Source organism: Cynocephalus volans, chromosome 8 (genome assembly GCF_027409185.1).
Source record: "Cynocephalus volans isolate mCynVol1 chromosome 8, mCynVol1.pri, whole genome shotgun sequence".
Classification (NCBI taxonomy): Eukaryota; Metazoa; Chordata; class Mammalia; order Dermoptera; family Cynocephalidae; genus Cynocephalus; species Cynocephalus volans.
The window spans coordinates 50218114-50244573 of NC_084467.1; the positions used below are offsets into that span (position 1 = coordinate 50218114).

Below are 26460 nucleotides of genomic sequence, written 5' to 3' on the forward strand. Positions count from 1 at the left end.
GAGCCAGGGGAGGTCCCCAATTCACTGCCCCCTGCTCTTCATCTCTCCGTCTCAGATTAGGTCATCTGCAACCATCATTTCCACTTCAGATTCAGTGCTGATGATTCTGTGAGGTTGCCAGAGCCCAACTTGACCTGACTGTAGTTTAGCCAACTTTATCACAGCCTCTGGGGCCAGGGTGGATATGTGGGGAAAGCATTTTTCCTGATTTCTGGCTCAGACTCCTTCAACATCTGTTGAAAACAAGGGAGTTTACCACACAGCCCTCTCACAACCAAGCACTCAATTAATGCTTGGCTCCACAGAGCAACCTTTCTAAAGAAAAATACCATTTTAAAATTTTTCTTCACCTCTCTCCATCTTTCTGAGAGAGGGAGTTCTGAGGCCAACCATGCAGAAATAATATTTGGTGTCCTCCCTACAGATTGTTGTTCTAATCCCCTAGGCCAAGGCATGCAGAATGGGCCACTCAGGGTACCCTGGTGTGATCTCCACATTGCCTGGGTGGGGACAGAGGATCGAAGGACTAAAACAAGATGGCACTGGCTCCTTATGACTTTCCCTGTCATAGCCTCACCCCAAGGGGGTAGGAGAGCCCTGTTTTCTCAGGAAACAGCATGGTTGCTATCAGGAATTTTTCATCCCTTTGAGATCTATAGCCCTACAACCCAAAGTGTGGTCTACAGAACAGCAGCACCACCATCACCTATGATCTTGAGACTGTTTGAAATGCAGAATCACAGGCCCCACACGGGACAACTGATTCAACATCTGCACTTGATCAAGACCCTCAGACGACGCTTAGGCACACTAAAGTTCAAGAAGCACTGATCTAGAGATTGACTCAGAGCTCCTAGCTGTGTTCCATGGAAGTCTAAAGCCCCAGAGCATGTTCTATGGAAGTCCAGACCTCTCCCCAGAATATCTGTGACTTACCAGGGGGTTCACACTATCATGGTCACCCTCTGGTGACCCTGAAACAGCTGCTTTCCATGCATAGGACAGTCTAGCTTGTTTTTCCCTCCCTTTCTGGCTTGCTCTGTTTGCTCCACATCAACCCAGATGGGAAACTTAATCCCTTCCTCAGTTTCCACCAAAAAGCAACTCACTCAGCATTTGTGTGTGGGAGATTTTTCCCAAAATGTGCTGAGTAGGAGGGTTGGAGCAAAACAACCACTTTCACCATTTTATATTGCACACTAGACATCTCTATTTCTTCAATACAAAATAACAGGAGTTTTTCCCTGGCTCCTTCACCCCAAGTGTACCCTGTCCCCTCATCTCTCTGGATCACCTCTCCCACCTCTCTTTCTTGGCCCATCTTCCCTCTTCTTTCCCTGACCCTCTCAGGAACAAAACTCCTCTCATCTTCTAATACAGGGCAATAATGATATCTCTTCTCATCTTCACATCACACCCTCAGGGTTCCCCTTCTCTCTACATGTCTCAAAAAGGCAACTCCTCACATCCACGTTCATAGCAGCACCATTCACAATAGCCAAGAGGTGTCCATCAACAGATTAATGGAATAACAAAATGTGGAATACATACATACGATGGAATGTTACTCAGCCTTAAAAAGGAAGGAAATTCTGGCACATGCTACAACATAGATGAACCTTGAGGACATTATGCTAAGGACAGTAAGTCCGTCACAAAAGGACAAATACTGTATGATTCCACTTATATGAGGTACCTAAAGTAGTCCAATTCATACAGACAGAAAGTAGAATGGTGGTTGCCAGGGGCAGAGAGGAGGAGGGAGTGGAGAGTTATTGCTTAATAGGTATGGAGTTTCAGTTTTGCAAAATGAAAAAGTTCTGGAGATTGGTTGTACAATAGCATGAATATACTTAACACTACTGAACTATACACTTAGAAGTGGTTAAGACGGTAAATTTTATATGTGTTTTTAATCACAATTAAAAACAAAAATTTTAAAAAATAAACTTTGGGTAAAGCATGTATCATCTTGAGTCTTAGTTTTCTCACTCCCATCTTGGAGATACATATGTATGCTCTTTTCACTATACCTCGCAGGGCTGTTTTGAAGTTCATATAAATTGATGTTATTGAAAACCAAAAAGAAAGGACAATTTCTTTCCTAGGAGGAATTCCAATGCTGGTGGTTAAGACAGCTCACTTTTGCTTGTGGCCCATGTGTCCCCCATGTCCCCGGCCCATCCTCCGCAGCCCCTCCCCTTGCTCCTCTCCCTCCACCACCCCCTTTAATATTGGTGTGTTAATGTTCATTTCCTTCCCTGTCTCATGCTTCTGGTCTCCCTGGGACTTCATTGTCTCTCGGGGTTTCAAGTACCATCTGTGGATAGACGAGCAACCACCTGTAACTCCCGTCCAGATCTCTTTCCTAAGATTTCAAACTAGTGTACCCTGCTATCTACCGGACTTCTCCCTCATGCACCTCAACTCAGCATGCTGAAAACCAGGTCATCGCCATTCCGCACAAACCACCGCCTCCAGGGTTCTTACTCTCGGTGAAAGGTATAGCCATGCACCTGGCTGTGAAAAGAGAAAGCAGGGAATAACCCAGTGACTGTCCCCCTCTCCTCCCCCCTCGCACCCCTTAAAGGTCTACTCAGAGACAGTCTCAGATGAGTCATTTCTCAAAGTTTCGTGTCTCTTGTGTTTCTGTTGGAGGCAGCTGCAGAGTGGCTGTGGCTCTGTTCCAAGTGTCTTCTTCAAGATTCAGGCTAAAGAAGCGCTCCATATTTGAGACATGCCATTTTTGTGGCAGAGGAAAAAAAGACATGGCTGAAACAATCACTTTTTTTTTTAAGCATTTCTTTTTATTTATTTTAAGATAACTTATTATACCTACATCTGGGGTACAACAATGATTTTCAACAGTTTTGTACAATGTGTGATGGTTAGTTAGATCAGAATAGTTAGCTTATTCATCATTATAACATGTAATCGTTCTTTGTGTCCATTAACCAATTGCTCATTAGCCTCCCTTCCTCTCCCCCCTCCCCTTTTCCTCCTCTAGTAACTATCATTTTTTTCTCTCTTTCTAAAAGTTCAACATATTACTGTGACTGTTGTTTCTTTCTTTCTCTCTGTCTCTCTTTATTTACGGATTCAGCTCCCTGTTGTGAGTGAGAACACACAGTATTTCTCTTTCTGCACCTGGGTTGTTTCACTTAAGATAATTTTCTCTGGGCTCATCCATGTTGCTGCAAATGGTAGAATTTCATTCCTTTTTATGGCTGAGTAGTCTTCCATTGTGTATATATACCACAATTTCCTTATCCAGTCATCCATCGATGGACATTCAGGTTGGTTCCATTGCCTAGCTATTATAAACAGAGCTGCAATAAATGTGAGAGTGCTGGTACCCATTTGACCTCATGGTTTCCAATCCTCTGGCTATATCCACAGTAGTGGGATTCCTGGATCATATGGTAGTTCTATCTGTACTGTTGTCCATAATGGCTGTACTAATTTACACTCCCACCAACAGTGCAGGAAGGTTCTGCTTTCTCCACATCCTCACCAGCATTTGATATTCTCTGTCTTTTTTATAATAGCCAGTCTGACTGGGATGAGGTGATGTCTCAAAGTGGTTTTGATTTGCATTTCCCTGAGTCACAGTGGCTCTTGATGTTCTCACTTGGACTTGGCCTGAATCACTCCCACTAAGGTTCCATTGCTAAAGCAAGTCATATGCCCAAGTCTGGTGTCAGTAATATAAGAAAGTACATTTCTCCTCCAGAGAAACACCAAAAGTCACAGAGCAAATGTTGGGGATGTAGAATTCTCTTACCAGAAGGAGGAGTGAAGAATTATGTCCAATAGCATAACTTGCAACAGTGCCTATGTGTGAGACTAATTTCATCTGCAGAAAGGCCACAGTTAGAAGCGTTCCCAGATCTTTTCCAACCTGAAACTCAGGAGGTGCTGGCTTCCTGAAGGAAAGAAGTTGAAGCTTATGGAGAAAGTGCTGATTTCATGGATAAAGAATATTTGGAAGAGAATTCTGCCTCAGTCACTCTAACATTTAAAATGGCTTAGGAAAGTCACTTCGTGTTCTGAGGCCCCTCTGGAGTGTCTTTTACTTGCCTATGACCTTCCTACAGGCAGCAGCAGGAGTGAGTTCCCAGCAGCAAGCAATGTCTGTACACTGTGACCCCAGCCCTCAACCATGTTTGATTGGGTCAGGGAAAGACTCCTGACCCAAGCTGGTCCAACCAGAATCCCATCTGTGGTAATGTGAAATCCAAACAAAGAGAGGCAGAAGGTCAATCTTTCCTGTAGTTGGCATGATAGCATGTGAACTTGGGAGCTCTGTGAGCTTGCCATTCCTCCAACCATTTACAATGGGTAGCTGAGAAAGCCATTCTGCAGAAGAAGAAAAAGACCAAGGCAGCCCATCAGCCAAGTAGAGAAAGGGGAAGAGGAAAGAAGGAGAAGCGGTATTGTTTGAGTTCCCTGCAGCTTTTCTCTTCCCAGTGCCTGTCATTCCTGTGGCTCTTCCCTGTAGCTTTTTCATGAGTTTGGGATCCCTAAGTTGTCTCTGCATCTTATGATGAATTTATCCACTTAGCTTATACTAGCTTTAGTTGGTTTCTGTTGCTTGCAACCAAAGGAACTTTGAGCAGTTTGTCTTCACCTTTCTGAGCCTCAGTTTTTCCATTTGAAAAGCCAAGATAGTAATGCTGAGTCATAGGATTGTTGAAAGGATCAAATGGATGTGGAAAATGCTGTGAAAATTGGAAGGAATACTATTGCAGGACAGAGATACCATGGATGGAGCAAATTGGCTTACAGAGAAGTTTTGCTCTGAATTTTCGAAACATTGGTTAAAAAATAAGAAAAATAATGATAGAAGTTAACCAGTAATATATTCGAATATGCCAGACACTGTTCTATGTCATACATATTAACTCCTTTAATCCTCACATCAAACTTATTTTGCATAGGTTATGTTCTTATCTCCCATTATGCAGATGAGGAAACTAACAGGTAAGAGAAGTTTAATAACTAAGATGTAAGAGGGGTTTAAAAGCCAAGGTCTCGTAATACTAGGTGACAAGTAATATTCTTGACATTTATATCTGTTTTCCCATCTGTAAAATGGGCCAAATGATAGATACCCAAGGATGATGTTTTGAGGATCAACTAAGATGTTTTCACAATGTATTTGGCACATAGGAAGAGCTAATTAAATAATCTCTTTAATAAAAATAATCATAAATCTATTTCTTTATATTACAAATGAGGAAAATAAGACATGAAACTATGAAGAGATAAATTTCAAATAAATAAAAGACAATTATGTTTTCACAGCAGCAGGTGAACCCATAAAGCTCATTAACCTAAGTGGGGGATAGGCTTGAAAATTTGTAGTTCTTATAATGAAACATGGCCTAAGGCAGGCTCAGAGAAACAGCTCTCGAGCCCTCTCTTTCTAGGGCGATCAGTAATACCTACACTCTGCAGTACCTGTTACCAATACAACCTATTTTTTTTTCCTCAGTCTTGAGAATGGCATGTCTCAGCTGAATATGAAGTGAGGGAAGACAAGGAAAGTGAGAATTACTGTACAGTACCATATCTTGGGGGTTCTGCAGGCATCATGTCATGTTGCAGATGGAAAACACAAGGTCCAAGAGGTAGAGGAGCATGCCTTCAGTCCAACAACCAGTAAGTAGAAGAGTTGGATTTCAAATATGAGTGTTTCTGACCCCAAAGTCTCCTCTTTCCTTCCCCTGTATGTTGAGATGCCTTTCAATATTAGGCATCTATTCCTGCTTAGCAAATTGCCCAAAGTCAGTAATTTGAAACAACCACCAACATTTATTATCTCACAGTTGCTGAGGGCCAGGAATTCAAGAGCAGCTTAGCCAGGTGTTTCTGGCTTATGGTTTCTCGTGGGGCTACAGCCAGGTCTATAGTTATCTGAATGTTTGACTAGGACTGGAGGATCTGCTTCCAAATCGACATGGCTAGCAATTTGGTGCTGGTTGACATATAGGCCTCTCCATAGGTTGCTTGAGTGTTCTCACAGCATGGCAGCTGACATCCCCAGAGCAAGTGATCCAGGAGAAATAGTGCCAGGTGGAAGCCACCCTTCTTGTGACTAGTCTCAGAAGCCACTTAAAATCACCTTCACCACATTTTATTAATCAGAAGTGAGTCTCTAAGTCTGATCCACACTCAAGGGAGGGAAATTAGACTTCACCTTTTAAAGGGAGGAGAATTAGAGGCCTATTTTAAGAACACCACACCTAGCAACATGAAGAAGAATTTGCAGCTCTAGTCTGAGTTACCCAGCCTCTGTTTTAAATGAGTCAGAGGCTTCTAATACCTCTTATGTTAAAGATCAAAATTGTCAGCATGGCCAACAAGGCCATGCATACTCTGCACCCTGCTTGCTCCCAGGCTCAAACCAGGTCTTTCCTCAATTCCTGCTACACACCTGGACTGTTTCTACTTCTTCCAAAACGCTGTACTCCCCCTGCTTGAAGGCCCTGCAGAAATGTTCCCTGGGGCCACTGTGCCCTCCCTCAACCCCTTCTTGACTTGTTAACATTCACTCATCCTTCTGATCCTGGTACAAAGTTCACCTCTTCATAAAACTTTCCCTAATCTCTCAGATCAGATCCTGTCAGAAGCTTTTATAAATACTTGAACTTTTTGGTTTTTGGGGTTTTTTTATTGAATCATAATTGATTATACATACTTTTGGGATTCAATATTGACATGTTGATCAAATCAATATTACTAGTATGTATATTGTTACAAATTGTACTCATTCTTTATGTCCCTTGTCCAATCTCTCCCTATCCCCCTCTCCCTTCACCCTCCCACCACTGATTACCCTGGATTTCTTCTCTCCCTCTGAAAGAATAGTGGTTACTCTGTTGATTTGTTGCCTAGATGATCTGTCCAAACCTGAAAGGTGTGTTCAGGTCCCCCAATGTTATAGAACAGAAGCTTCTTCTGTCACACTGGAATGGGCTTTGTGGAGAGCGACATCCTATACTTTTCTTTGGTCTCTGCTGGTGACTGTCCTTGTGTAGATGCATTCCAGTGGCTGACGGAACATCTGCATGGTGGTTGTCATGTCTAGCCCCTTTTGCAGCAGCCATGGTTACTGTGGTGGTTGTGGTGGGCCACCCACATGGAGGTGATGTTTTGGCGTGCTCCTTGGTGCTGGTGGTGTGCCTGGTTGTGGGCAGAGGTTCTGGTCCCCAGATCCATACCCCAGGTCCCCAGGCAGGGCCCCAAGGCACTGGTGGTGTGCCCGGATGTGGGCAAGGGGTCCAATGCCCACCTAAATCCTTGAACTTTTTAATGGCACATTTTCATTTGCAGTTATGTATGGGTGTGATCATTTGATCCATGTCTGTCTTTCCCACTGATTTTCAGTTCAAATTGAGACTACATCTATTTTTTATTCACTGTTGTATCCCCAGAGCTTTGCATAGTGCTGAGCACATAATATGTACTCAATCAATTAGAAACGTATTGAATGAATGAATGATTGCGCAAACAATGATCTTCTCATAGCTGGAGATGTACAAACATGGGTGGAAATGCCCCTTTTTTTTCAGGGGAGATATTATAGCATCAGATCAGAGTTCACTGTGTTATACTTCTCACTGTGTAATGGAGATGAAAGAAGGATTACTCAAAGCACTATGAATGAGATGAGAAGCCCGCAGGGTCTGTATCCCAGAGAAAACTGGGTACAGCCCTTATTCAAAGTTAGCTTCTGTTTTTTATTGTAAAGACAAGGAAGTTTCACAAGAAAATTCAGTTGATTCAATCATTACAAAAGGACACAAGGACATGGGCAGTGTTACAAAAGTTATCTATGGCTAAGTATTGCTTAAACAATGGAAACTAGTAACATCAGTAAAATTAACATATTCCAAAGTACAATTAGTGAAAAGCTAAGTTGGTCAAACTGGCTCATTATCTAAAGTATAACCTCTCCTTAAGCAAAAGTTACATTCTTATGATAAAATCTAAGTACATTTATCTCTAAAGTTTCCCCCAACAGACAGCTTGCCCCTAGCAAACATTTTTTTCACATCTTTCCCTTCAGCAATTCTTAAAATCTCTTAACAGGATCGGTATGACAACCACCTGTTAGCTCTAAAATCATTAAAGTACACAGTCCCATACCTAAACAGTGATTAGAGTTGATTAGATGGGCTTTTGCCCTCTGGCTGTAGGCCATCTCCTCCTGCCTGAGGGCTTTTGCCCCATACATGCATTTACCTAAAAACCCTATTCTAAAATCAAATGAGAATCAAGATTTCTAATCCTCCGTATGACTGGATGATTTCTAAGTTTCTGTTACTTCAGGAGAGTCTTTGAAACTGTAGGTGTGATCAAGGATCTCTGCTCACTGGCAAGTAAACTCAGCCTCCTTGGGTGACTCACTGAGGGCCCAGCTCTCTGGCTCCAGGGACACCCTCTTGGGGCACCCTATCTCAGGCTCAGCTAGCCTCCTGATATTCACATCAAACACAAGGGAAGGCTATGTGGGAAACCTCTGTGAGCAGCTGCCTGGGACTCTGGGGGCTCAAGTGATTGGGCCCTCTGTGGCTCCTTTAAGAAGCTTTACAAGGTTAAGGTTTGCTCTAAAAATAAGCCCACAAGGCTTTTTTAAAAGCCTCTAAAACCATATGTCCACAACAGCCATTTTTGAAGGACCAGTGAGCCTTTAAAAGCTTCAAAAACAACTACTTGGCCTGCCTCCCATAGTGGAGAAAGTTCAATATGTGGTGTGTTTAAAAACAGACCTGCTTTGAAGCTTTCTAGATTCTGCACCTGAAACATTCTGCTCCTATCAAAGTGGTTCAAGATAGAGACCAGAGTGTATAAGGCTTCTTACCTAAAAGGCCACATTCTTCCTCCAGTAAACAATGGCCCCAAATAACTGCACAACTGCAATTAGTTGCCTTCAGAGAAGTAAGTTCAGGTCTTTCTTTCCTGTTCACACTCTTCCCCCATAGGTCTCTTCACACTATAGCATGTTGTGGATTATTCTAAATGCATGCGCATGTACACACACACTCATACCTACACACATACACACACACAGGAACCACGAAGTGCCCAAGGAAAGTGTTCACCAGACAGAGTGCTTATCAGATGGTCAGCAGTAAATGAGGAAGAGGATTCATGTGCTGGACATGCTCCTTGGATGCTTCTCCTCATCAGACCAGGCATCCCTGACTTTTTATCCTGGTATGACGAGGTAGAAAGTGCATTGATTCTGAAAACAGACTCAATGCAGTGGTTTGAATCCTAGCTTTACCATTCGTAGATTGTAACTTTGGGGCAAATTACTGCACCTCACATAGCTTCAGTTTCCTTATCTGTAACACAAAGATAATAATATCTATTGTGGAGGGTTATTACAGAGATAAATTGCAATAATCCATGTGAAACTATTATCAGAATGCATGGAATATAGTGAGCATGTAGATATGTTACCTAGTGTGGAAGGGGAATCCTGAGTGACAGTATTCTTCCTTGTTTGGGTGCAGAAAGGAATGAGCAGAGAGCATGTACTGAAGGATCATGGCAGGGAGCAGATTCTTAGAAGCCTGAGACAGTAGCAGACAAACTGAAATGTCTCAGGTGCATTCTGAATTAGCATCTAGAACAGAGATTCTCAAACCTCAGCATGCACCACAATCTCCTGGAGGGCTTGTTAAAACAGAGTGTTGGGCCCACCCCCAGAGTTTCTGATTCAGTGGGTCTAAGGTGGGGCCCAAGAATTTGCATTTCTAACAATTCCCCAGGTGAGGATGATGCTGCTGGTCCAGGGACCACACTTTGACAGTGACTGTCCAAGAGCTTAAGTGGTGGTATGTAACAAGTTGACAATAATTTTTCTGACATAGTGCACATGCATTTTATAACTTATTTCAGCTAGTCCTCTCAACAGTCCTCTGAGGTAACTGTATGAGGGTACTTCAGAAAGTGCACGGAGACAAGTTGTCATTCTCTCTTTTGCAATCCCCAGTTATCTCCAAAACTTTTGTATCTATCCACTGCTTTCTTTTTCTGCTTCTAAATCTCAAGTTCAGATTATCATTATCTCTTCTCTAGGATACTGAAGTTTTAAAAAAAAAGTGTGTCGAAAAATAGAATTAAAAAATAATATACATCAACTTTTTGTACATCAACTTTTTGAAGTACCCTTGTTTAATCACTTGCTCTTTAGAATGAAAAAAAAACTAACATTGGGGGTTCATTAACTTTCCCTTTTTGACACAGTCAGTACCCGGGGTTGAAATCCAAGTCTGATTGCCCCAGAGTCTGTGCTCTTCATCCCCATTTAGCAAAGGAGTAACTGAGGCACAGAAAGGTTGAATCTTGCCTAGGTCACATGTTATTAGAGTTGAATGAGTTTGCAAATCCAAGTCTGTCTGGTTCTAAAGTCCAAACACTTAACTGAAGCTTCTGTGTGCTGCAGGGTATGTTGAAGGCCAAATTCACTCCAGATTGGAGTCTGGGACCACTACCTTCATAGGTGATTTTCATTTTGTCCTTTCCTTTCTGCTTGACTTCTCTAGGTAATTGCCTCCTTTCTCCAGGCACTTGATGGGGTAGACCTGGTCTTCCTGGAGATCGAATGACCACAGAAGGAGAATAACTTAGAACAGGCAGTTCTTCATTCTTCCTCAGCTGGTATTTTTCCTTCAGAGCTTGGAAAGAAATGTGGCCTCCGCACACTTTAAATTGGACCATCAATTACTTGTGCCTTGAATATGCAGAGCTCATTAGGGCTGTGTTGGCTTCAGGAGAGCACCTGGGCTGAGAAAAGTCAACTTGCCTCAGCTGTTTTAATCTGTGCCGCCGCTCCAGAGTGCAGCCAGACTGGGGGTGCCAGGCACTAATGTGACCAATTATTTCTGTCCTCAGTTACTAGGTCATAAATCCTGCCCTGGCATGGAGTTCCTGGTTTCTTATGGAAAAAAAAAAAAAAAATGTTTGGTTTTAGGAACAACGCTACCTTCTCACTATGGCATTCTGTGATGCTGTGATTAGGACTCTTGGACTCAAAGTCAGACTGTTGCTGGGACCTCATCATGGCCCTGTCAATAACCAGCCACGTGTAACCATCACATTCGCATTCTACTCCTCAGCTGTAAAATGGGCCCAGTACCTCCTGAGGCTTGTACAAGTGACACCTTTTGAGAAAAGAGGTTTGGCTCCTAGAAGAGGCCACTGAGGATATACAGGTTTATCTGAAGTCTCTGGTTTGGTTTCCCAAAGGGAAAGTGCACAGTGACTCCCAGGCTCTTTCCTGCTCTGAGGCCTTTGCACATACTGTCGCCCTGTCCAGAATGCTGTTCCTTCAGCCCTTTGCAGACCTGGATTATTTGCACTCTTTAGTTAACTCTTCAAATATCACCTCTCCAAAGAGGCCTTCCCCAGCATCCCGTCTAAAGTTCCACTTTCTTCTTCTGTGTCACAGTGACTCTGTCTAATATCACCCTCTTTCTATCCTCTTCAGCATAAAACATGATCTATACTTACTGTGTTTATTCCTGTGATTGCATGATTGTTGTCTAACAACCTCACGTGCTGCCAGGGTAAGTTGGTTTTGTGCAACCTTCGGCAGGAGCATTTGCCTGCCCCTCTGGTGGACTGCACCACCCTGAGATTGTGAGGTTTGCTCTTTTAAAACTTGCAACTGCTCATCTGGGCAATTGAGGTTTTTCAAACTGAACAACAAAAACAATGTGCAGAAGTAAACTGAGTGCTGAGGGTGACACCTGACCTACAATGCTTGCATCCTTTACCCAGTTTTATTGTTTTTGTTGATGGTTACATGGCTTCATGACATGTGATAAATTTGATCTATTGTTTTTTTTTTAAAGGCAGAGAAAAAATGAAAAAAGACAATTTTTACTTTGAAGGAACTCAATCTAAAGGGAGAGATACACAAAGTAGCCGACAATTACAGGGAAATTTGATAAGATGGCCAATAAAGGTGATAAAACTATGTACAGGCTTGCAAAGTGAAAAAGCACAGGAAAAATCAGCATGAGCAAAGGCAGGGGTGGGAAAGAGAACAGCATATTCAGGGACTGACACATAGCTCAGCATTGTGCAGTGGAGGGAAGAGAAAAGAGCGGAATCTGGACAGATCGTCAAATGCTGACTCACAAATACTTCTAGTGCCTCGCCAGCACCATCCTGACTTTGAGTTATGGCTGTTTGCTTGTCTGTCCATCTACTTGCCATAGTTCAGATCTGGTTTCTGAGTCCACAGTACCAAACACAGTGCCTGCCCAGAATCAACACTCAGTTATCACTTGCTGAATGAGCTTTGAATAAAGGGCCAGTCCTCAGGGCTCAGGCACAGGTACAATGGAGGTGAAACATGGCAGAGATATCTGAAAAGCTGGAGGCAGGAATGACCAAACCGGGGAGAGATGAAGGGAGCCTGCACTTTGATCTACGTATAGATATATCACCAAGGCTTCACCCAGCTGTTTGACCGAAATAGCATTGAAATGTAGGAAGAATAATCCTCACTTTACATGCCATAGCCAAATATTAAAATCTGGTAGATAATGCCTAATAAAGAAAAGTTGGAACTATTATTTTATAATCCCCATATTTTATTGTTATATATAGCAGTATCTAGGTTCATTTGTCTACTTCAAGTGAATGGTTTTGCTAATAAACAACTAAATGAAAACAAACAACAAAAAAAGCATGCTTTGGTAATGAAGGTTTAAAATACAGGATTTGGAATCAAGTAGAATCAGTTTCTGAATATAGCTTTGCCACATTCTGTGTGACTTAGACAATTAACCTAACCTGTCTGAGCTTCATATGTTCTTTCCATAAAATGGGCTAAAAACACCAATTTTGCTGTGGCAATTAAATGATGTTTGTTTCAATTACCTACAAACGACCCCAAAATTTAGTGGCATAAGACAAGAACTAATGATTACCTCTCATGGTTCTGTGAGCTGGCTGGGCTCAGCCAGGCAGTGCTTGTTTGGAGTCTCTCATGGAGTTTCAATCCCATGTTGGCTGGGCTGGAAGCACGTGACGGCTCAACTGGACTGGATGTCCAAGATAGCACACTCATATGGCTGGCAGTTGATATTGGCTGGGAGCTCAGCTAGGCCTGTCAATTGGAGCACTTAAGCATGGCCTTTCCGTGGGGCGTGGGTTTCCTGCAGCATCAGGGCTGGGTTCCAAGAGGGAGCATCCCAAGACCAATATTACAAAAGACCCAGGTGTAAGCTGCAAAGCTTCTTGTGACCTTGCTGTGGCAGTTCCAGATCATCATTTCTGCTGTGTTCTGTTAGTCAAATAAGTCACTGAAGCCACTGCACATTCAAAAGGAAGATTCGAGTGGACTTCTCTTGATGTGCATGTACAGAGGGTGAAGGAACTGGAGATAGTCATCTATGGAGACCTTCAACCACAAAGTACATGACATATCAGAGCACACAATGAATATCAGTTCACTTCTTCCAGTTCTCACTTCAACTCATTACTTTTTAAAAATCCTTTTAATATGTATTTTTAGAAAGTTATAGCTGAGCAAAATGGAACTTTAAAGATCATGTAAGCGACTCCTCTCTTATTCTACAGATAGGAAAATTGGGGCCCAAAGAGGGAAATGCTGCACTCATGGCCTCTGTCACTATACTGCATCTCAGGGCCTTAACATAATAGATTCTTAGTAAGTGTTTGCTCGTGAAACAAACAGTTCTCTCCATCACTTTCCTGTTTTTAGAGTGTTACCACATATGCAACTGAAAGGCAAAACAAGGCCGTAGAAAGTTCCCAGATTTGGGAATGAATAGACCTGTGTTAGAATACCAGCTCTTCTACTCACTTTATGATTTTAGGGAAGTTGGTTGACTTCTCTGAGACTCAATTCCCTTAACTCTAGAGAAAGTCTAATAAAGTGTAGGTTACCAGGACACTGTGAAGTCTGAGGTCATCTATGTCAAGTAGCTGATACAAAGCAGATGCTCAGTACCTGGCAGCCATTCTTATTTCTTAAGTTTCACAAAAGCTCAGTGAGCTAGGCACTGGAGTCCCACTTTACAGACTTGGAAAGTGAGCTTCAGGAGTGAGTGGTTTGCTTTGGTAATATAGCTAGCAAATGGCAGCTCTGAAGTCAGCTTTGATTCAACCGGGGAAGCACCTTACTACGCATAACCCCCACCCTCCCTGCCCACAAACCTGTCCTTCCCGATCTGCTCTCAGAAGCAGGGCGGAGACCCTGGGTAGCAACAATTTGCTAAACAAATGACTGTTTAAGGTTTTTTTTCCATGAGGGGGAAGGAAGTCTCCAAATATCACAGTCTGCCCAATAACTAGCACTTTGTCTAGCACTTTAGAGTTTCTAAAGTTTCCGTGTTTCTTTGACCTTCATTAGCTCACGAGATAGGAAAAGCAAAAATTATTATGAATATTATATAGATGAGAAAATCAAGGCTTACTTTCAGCAAAATAATCACGGTTTCCCTTCATACTCTGGGGAGAGTATGATGATTGTACTATTTGCCATTCAGTCCATAGAAAAAGAAAAATTAGAGGGGCCCAGAAGATTTTGAGTATAGCTCTTTCATCCTCATTAAACTGGTGTCATAACTGCCTTCTGTAAAGCCTACCGTGGACCTTGTCAAAAACTGTGGCATAATAAACAAGATAATTAAAACAAGAGTGAGGTAGAAACCATGGGGAAGGAAAAGGGAACCAGTTATTCAATGGACAGACTCTGGCCAGCTCCCAAAGGAGCCTCCCCTTCCCAATCCACTGGACAGAGAAGAATTACGCCCCTGTCCCCCACCCGTCCACTCACCCACCCCTTTAATTGCTAATCCCGCTCTCCACACACATGCTGACCTCTGCCTCTGAACTCAGTGCGAGACCAGTCATTGGGAAGAAGGCTACTCCCATCTGTGCATGGCACAGGTTTTAGAAAGGTTCTTTGGAGAAATCTAGAACTAGATCTCATGAGAGAGTGACTTGAGAAGAAAAGTATTTTTTCATTGTTGATTATTTTTTGTGTTGCTTTCCTCCCCAACTATCACCCCCGCCCCTACTACCAAGAAAATGCACTTGGGAGTCTTCCTTTTCCTTCCTCTTTCCTCAGAGCAAGATCAGTATGTTTTCAACATATTTCCATCTCCAAAAGGTGATAAAAGAATGATGGCCGAGCAAGAAACTCTCTAGCCTGGGACAAACCTTGCTCATTTATACTGTGTCTGTGCACTGTCACCAGGAGACTCGGATTCAAGGACCAGCTCCACCCCTTTACAAGCTGTTTTCCTTGAATGAAATGACTGATTGCCTCTGAATTTCACTTTACTCACCTGTAAAACGAGGATACTCCCCAGAAGAATGAGACGATTCCACGAGACGACTGCAGTAGACAGGTTTCATAAAATGCTCTCCACGTGAAGTTATTACGAGGAACTTGGCACGGGAGTCTTCTCTCTCTCTCCCTGCCAACTTATACCCACATATGCCCTTGGAAGAAGTGTATTGGACCCAAAGAAAATAACATCTCTAAAACAGGATTCAAAGAGATGGAGGAAGAGGAAAACAAGACTTTCCAGTTACAGCAAGTGGACGGTTTTGAACTGCTCCTTCTTCCTTTTAAATCTCAGATTACATTGGGGTAAACTATCAGAAAGAACATTGTCCTGGAATCTTGGAAAACTGGCCCTGCTAGGAACTGACCTTGGACAAGCCACTCTGCTCTCTGAACCTCATTATTCTAACAAGGGGGCTAGACAGGGAGGCCCTAGAGAAGAGAGTTGTATGAGAGAACACTCTAGACGCAGGCAGACCGGGCTTCAAATCTCACTTCCCACTGCTTGCTAGCTACATGACCTTGACCTCTCATCCATGAAGCAGGGTTAATGAAAGTACCTATCTAATATGGCTGTCCTGAGAATTTAATGAAAGAAACTACATAAGGGGTTTAACACGGTGCATGGTTTATAGTAAGTATTTAATAAAAAGAAGTTGCTATGTTATTAAAATTATCATCATCATTATTATTGTTACCCTAAAACTGTTTGGATTTCAAAAGTAAATCTCTACCCCTGAGTTCTTTCTGTTCTTTAAGTTGAGGTCAGGCTCAGCAGGGGTGTTTTGCATGGCTATGTTCTCCTCAGGGGTCATGAAGTAACCCACAGAGAGGGTGCTCATCCCATCCAGCGCACAATGTGGGAAGAGAAATCACACGCTCCTGTGTTCTGTCCCCAGAGCCTCCTGTTTTCCTCCTTGCCTTGCCCCGCCTGGCTCAGGTCTCAGAGCTGGAGCTGGCACACTCTGGGCTCACCCTGGTCAGGCAGCCAGCAGGGAGAGGAAACCAGAATAAACATGTTTTGGAAGAGCAGGGCTGGTTTAAGTGAAAGCAATTCTAAATAAGGACAATGCAATCTTATAGAGCCAGCGCCTTGGCTGCCTGTCGGCAGCTTCCTCCACAAAGGGGTTTGCCGTGAAAACCAAAGGTCAGACTGATAAGCTGGGAGTGCCTGCGGCCAGGCTGGCAGGAAGTTCATGACATTCAAACCCAGCACAGGCCAGAGGGTGTGAGTAGAGGGCAAGGAATCAGGGACTCAGCCTGGCCTGCAATCCCAGATCCTTGCTCACTTTCTACTGGGACCTCAGCATCAGACTACCTACCTATCAAAAAGAAGAAAAAGAGAATGCCATCTTTCTGCATCCCCATGAAAAAAGAGACAATTATGTCAAGGTGGTTATCAATTATAAAGTCATCTGCAAAGCTCAAGAGTTTAAAACTAGGTTTTAATCTCAGCTCCACCGCCTGCGAGCTGTGTAACTCTGGGCAAGTCCATTTATTTTTCTGAAACTCCGTGTCTTACTTTGTGTGTTTCATATCTTTCCTGGGTACAATGAACCCAGAGGCCATCAAAGCAGCAGAGTATAGTAACTTGGTACATTAGTTTCTTGTGGCTGTTGTAACAAATTACCACAAACTTGGTGGCTTAAAACAACAAAAACTTATTCTCTCACAGTTCTGGAGGCCAGACATCTGAAATCAGTGTAAAACTGTTTTAAAATCAGGGTGTCTCTCCAGAGGCCCTTGTGGAGAATCCATTCTTTGCCTTTTCCAGCCTCCAGTGGCTGCCAGCGTTCCTCGGCTTGTGGCTGCGTGACATCATCTCGACTGGCTTCTCTTCTTCGGTGTGTAATCACATCTTCCTCTGCCTCTCTTTTCAAGACACCTGTGTTTGCATTTAGGACACATCTGGATAATCCAGAATGATCTCCTCATCTCAAAAGTCACAACTTAATCCCACCTACAAAGTCTTTTCTATAGAAGGTAACATTTACAGGTTCCAGGGATTAGGGCCTGATATCTTAGAGTTCCATTACTCAGCCTACAACACTTATTAACTTCTCCTTGATTATTAAAGAGATGGAGAATCTCAGAAGGATCCCACTATCAAAAAATATCTTGTGATTGAAGCTGAGAATTAGGACTATTGAGGCAGGCCAGAAATAATAATGTTGAAATTCTTTATATTATTATTCCTTGTAAAGAACCCCATTTTAGTGATCTCTTTACCTCAAGCAAAAGACCCGGGGAAGATACTCAATACGAGCTTTATAAATGGATGAATGGATGCCTGGAAATATTTGCATACATTAGCATTTCATTTTGAGTATAGCAGAGTGGTTGTGTGTGTGAACTGAAATCTGATGACCCGAGTGAAACCTTTATTAGCTGTGAGAATCTGAAGCTAGTCACTTGGCCTATCTGAGAGGCTTTGGTGTTCTCACATATAAAATGAAAATAATGATATGATCTACCAGCTAGGGTTTTGCAAGGAATAAACGAGACGATCCATGTAATAGAATTTACACAGTGCCTGGCGTGTGATAAGCACTTGTATAATAAAGTTTTTAAGTTTAATTTATTTAACTTACCCTTCACATGTCCCAAGAATTGACTAATTTGGTGGGGGGGTGGGGTGGAAGATGGTTAGTTTAGGGAGAAATAGGAGGATGAGAAATATATCTTCAGACTTATGCTATAGAATTCCATGAACTGTTTTTCCCTCCATCTTCAACCCAAATTCCCACCAGGACCAAGACTGGGTTTTGACTCTAGATTTTATTCCCTGGTAAGAAACTTTATCCTGAGTTCTTTCTTTCTTTTAGAAATTGCTTCAGTAAATATTTTCTGAGTACCTATAACCAAGATCCTTTCTGAACTTCCTTGTAAATGGTGGAGTGAGGCAGGAACTGGGCCAGCTATTTAAAGTCCTATGGGTCCAAGGCTATTCTACGACTCTAAGCCATGACTGTGGCTCAAGTGTTCAGATAGAGCTCGGTAGGGACAAAATTGGCAATTGAAAGAATATCTTCATCAGGGAGAACTAGAAGAGATATCAAAACCTAGACGCCAAAGCCAAAGGGATCAGAGGGCCTTGAGAATGACAAGAAGTTGGATGAGAAAAAACACTTAGAATATATGTTGTTGCTGCAGTTGGCTTTTATGTACTTGATTTGTTTGGGAGAACAGGATGCATTTAAAGGACTTATTTTCAAGGATTGTATGCTCTACCAAGAAAACAGATATGCACACAGTGAATTTAAGACAGCTTATGAAATAAGCGATTTTAGAGGTACTACAAGGCAGGAAGAGAAAGCAAAAACATCCAGCTGCAGCACAAAGGAAGGGGATGAGTTAGGGAAAATGTTCCAAAGAAAGTGATATGACTTTTCAGTGAGGTTCATGTTTCCTGTAACCCTTAGCCCTTTCAAAACATACTTTGAAGAATCAAATACAAGAGACCTCAAGAGATTATCTGGTTTAGGCCTCTGCCTCTAGGGGCCTGATTATCCCCATTTTATAGATAAGATTGCTGAGGCCCAAAGAAACACAGGAAATTGTGGTGGAGAGAAAATGATAACACAGGGCTTTCAACTTCTTAATACTCTCTACTTTCAGACAGAACAGAAAAAGAGAAAATAATATTTTTAAAATTGTAATTACCAGATCCCTTGTATTAGCGAAAATTATGATCAGCTGAGCATAACAGAAAACCCAGATAGCAATGAGTTAAACAGATAGAAATATATATGTGTGTTGTGTAAAAAAAAATCTAAAGATACTCCTGTACAAATGTTCATAACAACACTGTCCACAATAGCCAAAAAGTGAAAACAACCCAAATATCCATCCACAGATAAATGGATAAACAAAATGTGGTGTAGTCATACCATGGGATATTATTCAGCAATAAAAAGGAACAAAGTACCGACACATAATACAGTGTGCATGAACCTCAAAAACATGTTAAGTGAAAGAAACCAGACGTAAATCATCACATATTATATGATTCCATCTGTATAAAATCTCCATAACATGCAAATCCATAGAGACAGTAAGCAGACTGGTGGTTGCCAGGGACAGAGGGGAAGGGAAAATGGAGAGTGACTGCTTCACGGGCATCTTGCTTCCTTTTGGAGTGATTAAGATGTCTCGGTGCTAGAGAAAGGGGATGGTTACACAATATAGTGAGTACACTAACTGCCACTGAATTGCAAACTTAAAAATGGTTAATGGTTAATCTTATGTTATAGACATTTTACCTCAATTTTAGAAAGAAGAAAGAAATCCAGAGATGGGACATTCATCTGGTTGGCGACATCATGAAAACTTTGGGAATCCAGCTCCTCCTATCTCACAGTCCTGTCACCTACACTTTTAGCTTCTACCTCACGGTCCAAATGGCTGCTCATACTCCAGTTACAACTGCATGTTGGCCATCAGAAAGAAGAAAAGAACACAGGGGAATGAGGGAAAGACCTTAAAGAAGTGACATCTAAGTAAGTCTGAAGAATGACAAGGAGGAGCTTTCCAGAGGAAGGAGGCAGAGGGTGGAGGTCTCGGGGCTGGGAGTTTGGTAGCTGAGGAAGGGGGAGAGGTGCAGCGAGGCAGTGCATGGGGACCGAGAGGAGGACACTGGAGAGGTGGGCATGGACTGCACTACCCAGCCCCCCAGCATCCCTGTCTGGCTCTGGAAATCTGTTCTTTCCTCTCGCCACCCCAGTTCTTGCTGATTTTACTATACTATACTACTGAGCTTTAAGGAAATTGATTCAGTAAAAGTAATGTAATGAGAGAAGAGTCTAGAGATGGCCCTTGGTGAGCATAAAAGCACGCACTTTATCTTCCAGGCGAGGACTTCTTGAAGTTATTTACCTCTCAAAGACAGCTGTCACGGACCCCGGGACTCAAGTGTGCTCTCCTGCATCCTGCAGCAGGTTTTACTGCTGCCCTTCCAGGGGTCTCCTCCATTGTCTCCCGCCTTGATGACCTCATTCTCAGTGCCAGTGAGAGCCAAGGTAAATCATGCAGACTTATGGCCAGGACCAGCTGCGGAGAAGAGAACTGGCTATTTGTCTCCCCAGGCCCCAGGGGAGTGGTATTAGGTAGAACAAGGAGGGGGAAGCTGTTGCCTTGGGTCACCTGTGCCCACCGTTCTCTGTTTCGGCTTTGACAGGAGCTGGGATTTTACATGCCAAGGAGCACAGCTGCAGCCAGCCTGCCCTGGCGGAACCTCGCATGCCTGGAGAGACAGAGCAAGCACCTGCTGAGCTCGGCTGGGGCTCCAGGACACTTTGGCATGCCCTGAAGATGCCACGGTTTGTTATGATGTCTGAGAATGGCAGAGCTGGAGGACTGGAGTCCTGGAGAGGTGAGACAAATTTCCCTAGGGCAGACATGGAAGTTTAGGTATCTGGTCAGCTCGAGGGTTAAATGTCTTTTCACACTAACCCAAGAGAACTACCTCCAAACTGCTGGATTTTGACCAGGAAACCTGAGAACAAAGAGAGAGGAAGTAAGTATGCAAAGACCAATAGAGAAGGCTTTAACACTGCTGTGTATATGTGTGTTTTCCAGCATGCTCTCACCTGAAGGTAATAACTGCTGCCAAGTGATTGCTAACCACGTGCTTAACCCTAAGTGCATTAGATGTTTGAATTCATTTTGTCATTGCCCCAGTGCTATAAGGTAATAGGATTGTCTCCATTTCACAGGTAAGAAACTGAGGTTCTGAGAGGTGATGTAACTTTCCCAAAGTTGCCCAGTATTAAGAGATAGAGCCAAGAGTCAATATCCTTTACTGTCTCCCCTTTACTAACCAGCATTTACCTGTTCAGGCAGACATGGAATCATTTTTCATATCACTGGAAGAGATTTGAAAATATCACCACAATCCCATTTGATTAAAAAACAGAAATGGAGTAGCTGAAGACATGAGATAGCAGGCTGAAGGTTGGTGATTAACAGAAGGACAAGCAGAAGCCTTGTACCTCCTGCCATCTTGCAACTGTCTACAAAGCTCCTGATATAAGCAGGATAGTTTCGCTTCACTCTGCAAATCCACTCTCCACCCTCAGTCTCTGTGGCACCCAGGAGCCTAGCCTCCATAGACCACATCAACGCTCTGGCTTCCAGTTGGGTTTGGCTAAAGGGAGGCGTCCTCAGGAGTTCTGAGGACAAAAGAGACAGGTTAGGGTATGAATTCCCTGGCTCCCTCCTGTGGGGCAACAGATTCTCAGTGGCTGGTTCCTCTACCAAAGGTCTTGACTCCCATCAGGAGCTCTTTGCTAAGCCACAGCACAGCTCTAGCTATCTAAGGACTCTGTTCTCGGCTCCTGGTACTTTACCATTCCATGTTTGTTTCCCTTAACTCCATTCATACCTTGGTTAACAATCCCATGATTACGCTCTTCTCAATAACCCCATTCGAGTGAGCCATCTGTTTCCTGTTAGGACCCAGGGTATTTCAGTACTAGAGTTTTAGGTCTGGAAGGGATGTCAAGTCTTCTGCTCCTGTGGCTTTCAAACTTTTTGTTTTTACCTGCAGAAATCAAATAAGAATCCCAATTATAAAAGTCATAAAGTTCTGAGGGACAGCCTGTGCCTCACTCGGGAAAGTGTGGTGCTGATAACACCAAAGCTATGGGTTTGGATCCCTATATAGGGATGGCCGGTTGCTCACTTCGGAGAGCGTGGTGCTGACAACACCAAGTCAATGGTTGAGATCCCCTTACCGGTCATCTTTAAAAAAAAACAAAAAACATAAAGTTCTGAAAGGCTATGGAACCCTCCCTGCTCAGTGTCCCACCCAAAAGCACCCTTCTTTCCTGCCTCCCCACAGCTCCTCTATAAAATCCAAGGATTGTAGGGCACTCTAAAACCAGCTGACCTAACCCAAATACCTCACTACACACAAGGAGAGAAAGCTGCTGGCAACAGTTCCAAAGTGTCCTTTGTTGGCCTGAGCAGGTCTGATTTATGCCCTGGGCCTTCATCAACAGTTTGCCTCAATATCTTCCAAAGTGTAAAGTCCCATAAATCTTCCCTGGGAGTGAGGACTGGACTGCCAGCCCGTGTTATACAAACACACAGAAATGTCATTAAGGCAACAAACAGCCCCGTGGCCCCAGCAGAGGCTTTTTCTGCCAGGCTCAAGTTACCTAAAATCAATATTTGAACAAGGACAAAACCACATGTTTTCAAAACCAAATTAGAGGGGTCTAATACCAGGCCTGGAGATGTGGTTACATCATGCGCATTGCAGCTGGCCCCTCGGGGCTCTGCCATGGGGCCTGACCGACCTGCCCAGGCTCCTGCTCCCTCACACTGTCACTGGGCTTACTGGTCCTGAGTGTCTGACCTCACTTGACAGATGACACTAAGAAACAGAATAAGCAAGGACTAGGAACATTCACAGAGCCAGGCACACGACTTGAGTTTACAAAACGTTAGGTGCGCTCCTTCATGCACTCCTTAAACATGTTTTCAGGATCTGTGCCAGGCTCTGGGAGTCCAAAAGTGAGCAAAATTGTGAGGCTCAACTCTCAGTAAGCTCACTGTGTAGCATAGAGACAGAGGAGATGCCAGGCATTTTAATACAGTAGGACAAGTGCCAGTGATGCAAGGAGCTTTGGAGGCACACGGCAGGGACAGGTAACCCAGGTCCTGACAACAGAGGCATGCTAAAAGGCTGTCTAGCTAACTTACTCTTCTGGCTTTGCATTTGCCAGGCCCCAGGAAGGGAAGGGGTGAATGAGAGGAGAGAAAAACCCTGTCTTCTCCCAGAAGGGAAAGGAAGGGATCTAACTACTCTCTGGGGAAGAGCACCCTATCCGATGGGCGAGTTGGGGAGCAGGAATGAAGCATGCTCAGCTCAGCCTCTCTAGGCCCTGTCTTTTTGGAACCAGCCTGTCCACAGACACACCGCCACCACCACACCCTTTCTCTGCTTGAGTAGAGGTGGCCGTGAGAGGAGGCTCTGTGGTGCAAGTCTCTGACATGGCCCATTTGCAAATGAAATTTCCTTTACCCACATGAAGCTCCTTTGTATTCAGTGTTCCATGAGGGCACTGGAGACATCATCTTCCTCAGGATAGGACTCCAGGTCCTCCATGGTCTTGTGGGTGCCTGTCTGTGCTCACCGCTTGCCCAGCCTCACCATGCTTCATGACACATCTTTCCTTGGTGAGGCAGAGAGCTCTTTCATGTCTCGGTGCCTGTGCGTACTCCATTCCCTCTGCAGAAAATGCCTTTCCACCCCTGTCCACATGACAAAGCCGTGATCTCCTATAAGACTCAACTTAAGTGTCCCTTCCCCCTAGTTTTTCTCTGCTTTCCCTAGGCAATTTGAACACATTCTACCCTCTGTGCTTGTGTAGAATTTATCTATTAAAGTGCTTGACACTTTGCTTTGGAACTGCGAGTTTACTTGTCTGTCTCTCACTGGCATAAGAACTGCATTCCGTTCACTCATTTCTTTAATCATTATTTCATTCAACTAACACTGATTGAGCTCAATCTAGTCCAGGGACTGGGCACTGAGGGTACAAAGAGGAAAAGACAAAGATTCCAACTTCAAAGGGCTTATGGTCTAATAGAAAAAAAAATGAATACATATTTCTCTTCCACAAAATAAAGAGTTTGGAAAAGATTCTGTTTAGAGTAGCAAAATGGGCTTCACAGAGGAAGATTTCATTTCAGCTTGGTGGTGAAGGGAAGGTAGAATTTAGCCAAGTAGATTTTAACCTTTTTAGAGAAAGAAAAAGATCTAGGCAGAGTTAAATAGCAGCCATGACCCAGAGGCCTAAAATGGTCCATTTTTTGTAGGAACTTGCAAGCAGTCAATACGGCTGTAACAGTAAACACATTGAGTGGCATGGAGTGGGTGGGAGAGGAGGGAAGAAAGGAGAAGAAGCCAGAATGAGAGGGCTGGGCCTGAGCCAGACCATGGAGGGCCATGCGGGCCATGTGAAAGTCTGTACTTTATTCAGTAAGTAATCGGATGTTGTTGAAGGCTAAAGGGTCCCAGTTAGATTTGTGAGTTAGGAAGATTATTCGCCTCTGATTTCCCCAGTGCTGGGGAGAACAGAAGTTTCATAAACATTTGCTGCTGAATCTGAACATCCTCAAGACTCTGCAGGATCTGAGAGGCCAGGCCACTCTGCCATGGGAAGCAGCAGCCACTTCCTCCTGGTGGCATCAGAAACTACAGGCAATTCTTACCTTGAACAGTTTGAACTCCACTCAAAGAGGTGCTCTCTTAACATCCATTCCTCAGTTCTCACTACGATTACCTAGACTATATACAAATATGAATAGGCACAACAGACACTTCCTTCTCCTCCCCCTCTCTGTTCATCAGCCAAGACCTGTAATTTCCACCTGTTTATCTCCTGAATCAGCCCCTTTCTCAACATCAAGCTGTTCCTGATAGAGGTTAGGCCTCTATGATAGGCAGAATATTACTCATGGTTCTCCAGAGAGATTTATTATAAGGTATTAGTTCGCACAGTTATGGAGGCTGAGAAGTCCTATGATGTACCACCTGCAAGCTGGAGAATCAGGAAAACAGTAGTGTGGAGGGCAGGAGAAGATCAGCACTCGAGCTCAAGCAGCCAGGCAGAGAGCAAATTCAACCTTCCTCTACTTTTTGTTCAATTCAAGTCCTCGATGGATTGGATGATGCCACCCACACTGGGGAGGGCCATCTGCTTTACTCAGTCCACCAATTCAAATGCTAATCTCTTTTGGAGACACCCTCGCTGACACACCCAGAAATAATGTGTAACCAGCTAGTTGGGTCCATTTGGGTTGGCATATAAAATTAACCATCAGTGACAGCTTCTGAAATGGTCCCCAATGATCTCTTGTATCAGTTTGCTAGGGCCACCATAACAAAGCACCAAACTACATGACTTAACCAACAGAAATTTAAAGTCTCATAGTTCTGGAGGCTTGAAGTCCAAGCTCAAGGTATTGGCAGGGTAGGTATAAGGCAGAATCTGTTCCAAGTTTCTTCCTTGGGCTGTAGACGGCTGTCTTCATGTTCGTATGGCATTCTCCTTGTGTGCATGTCCACCTCCAAATTTCTCCATTTTATAAGAACACCAGTCATATTGGATTACCCTAGTATGCTCACATTGGTCACCCTGGAGATCTCATTTTAATTTGATTACCTGTGTAAAGACCCTATCTCCAATTAAGGTCACATTCTGAGGTATTGAGGGTTAGAATTTCAACATATAAATTGGGGGGACAGGGGACACAATTCAACCCATAACAACCCCCTAGTATTAATCCCCTTGTGTAATCCCCTTCCCTTGAATGAGAGCTGGACCAACAGACTTGCTTCTAAAGAATAGATTATGACCACAACGATGGGCTGGATGGGCTGTCACTTCCAACATTAGGGTACTAACGAGTGTGGCTTCCATCTTGCTAGCACTCTGTCTCTGGTTCTTATCACTTGTCTGGTGAAGGGTGATGCCATACTGTGGGCTGGTCTCAGGAAGCACGTGACCACATGACAACGGACTGAACACAGTCTCCAGCCAGTAGCCTGCCAGAAACTGACACCCACCAACCATGTGAGCAAGGCCACTTCTTGGAAGCTGCTTCTCTACCAGTTGAGCCTTGAGATGACTGCAGCCCATGCTTGTGACAGACCCTGAAGTGAAGGATTCAGTTAAGCTATGCCAGGAAAAGTCATGCCTGGAGGGATATTGTTATTTCAATCCACTAAGTTTGGGGGTAATTTGTTAGGCAGCAATAGGAAACTGATATGTTCCCCACCCCTTCAGACCTAACCTCTGTCTGCCCTCACCCTTCACCCTTTGTGACCTTCCTAAAATGCAAACAGGACTTGGAAATTTCCCCGATTACAAACTGCCATGGCTCCTCATGGTTCTCAGGATAAAATTCAAATCTTTTAGCTTTGCCAAGTTCCATCTTTACCTGCAGTTTTGAAAGGCTGCAATAGAAAGATCATTTGCTTTGAAGAAGACAGAATTGGGCTTAAATTCTGGCTTGCTTCTTACTGTTAGTGTGACCTCTATGCTCTGTCACCTCGTCTGTAAAATGGGGACATCAATTTATTATTGAACACTTATTGA

General features: G+C 43.5%; 1 protein-coding gene across 1 annotated transcript in view; it reads right to left on the reverse strand.

Moving 5' to 3' along the window:
• LOC134384148 (uncharacterized) overlaps nucleotides 1-23510 on the reverse strand; it is an 87656-nt gene extending 64146 nt beyond the window's left edge. Inside the window, exon 1 of the mRNA XM_063105762.1 lies at nucleotides 23491-23510. Coding sequence (XP_062961832.1) covers nucleotides 23491-23510 — 20 coding nt within the window. The remainder of the gene's footprint in view (nucleotides 1-23490) is intronic.
• Between the last annotated feature and the right edge of the window lie 2950 nt (nucleotides 23511-26460).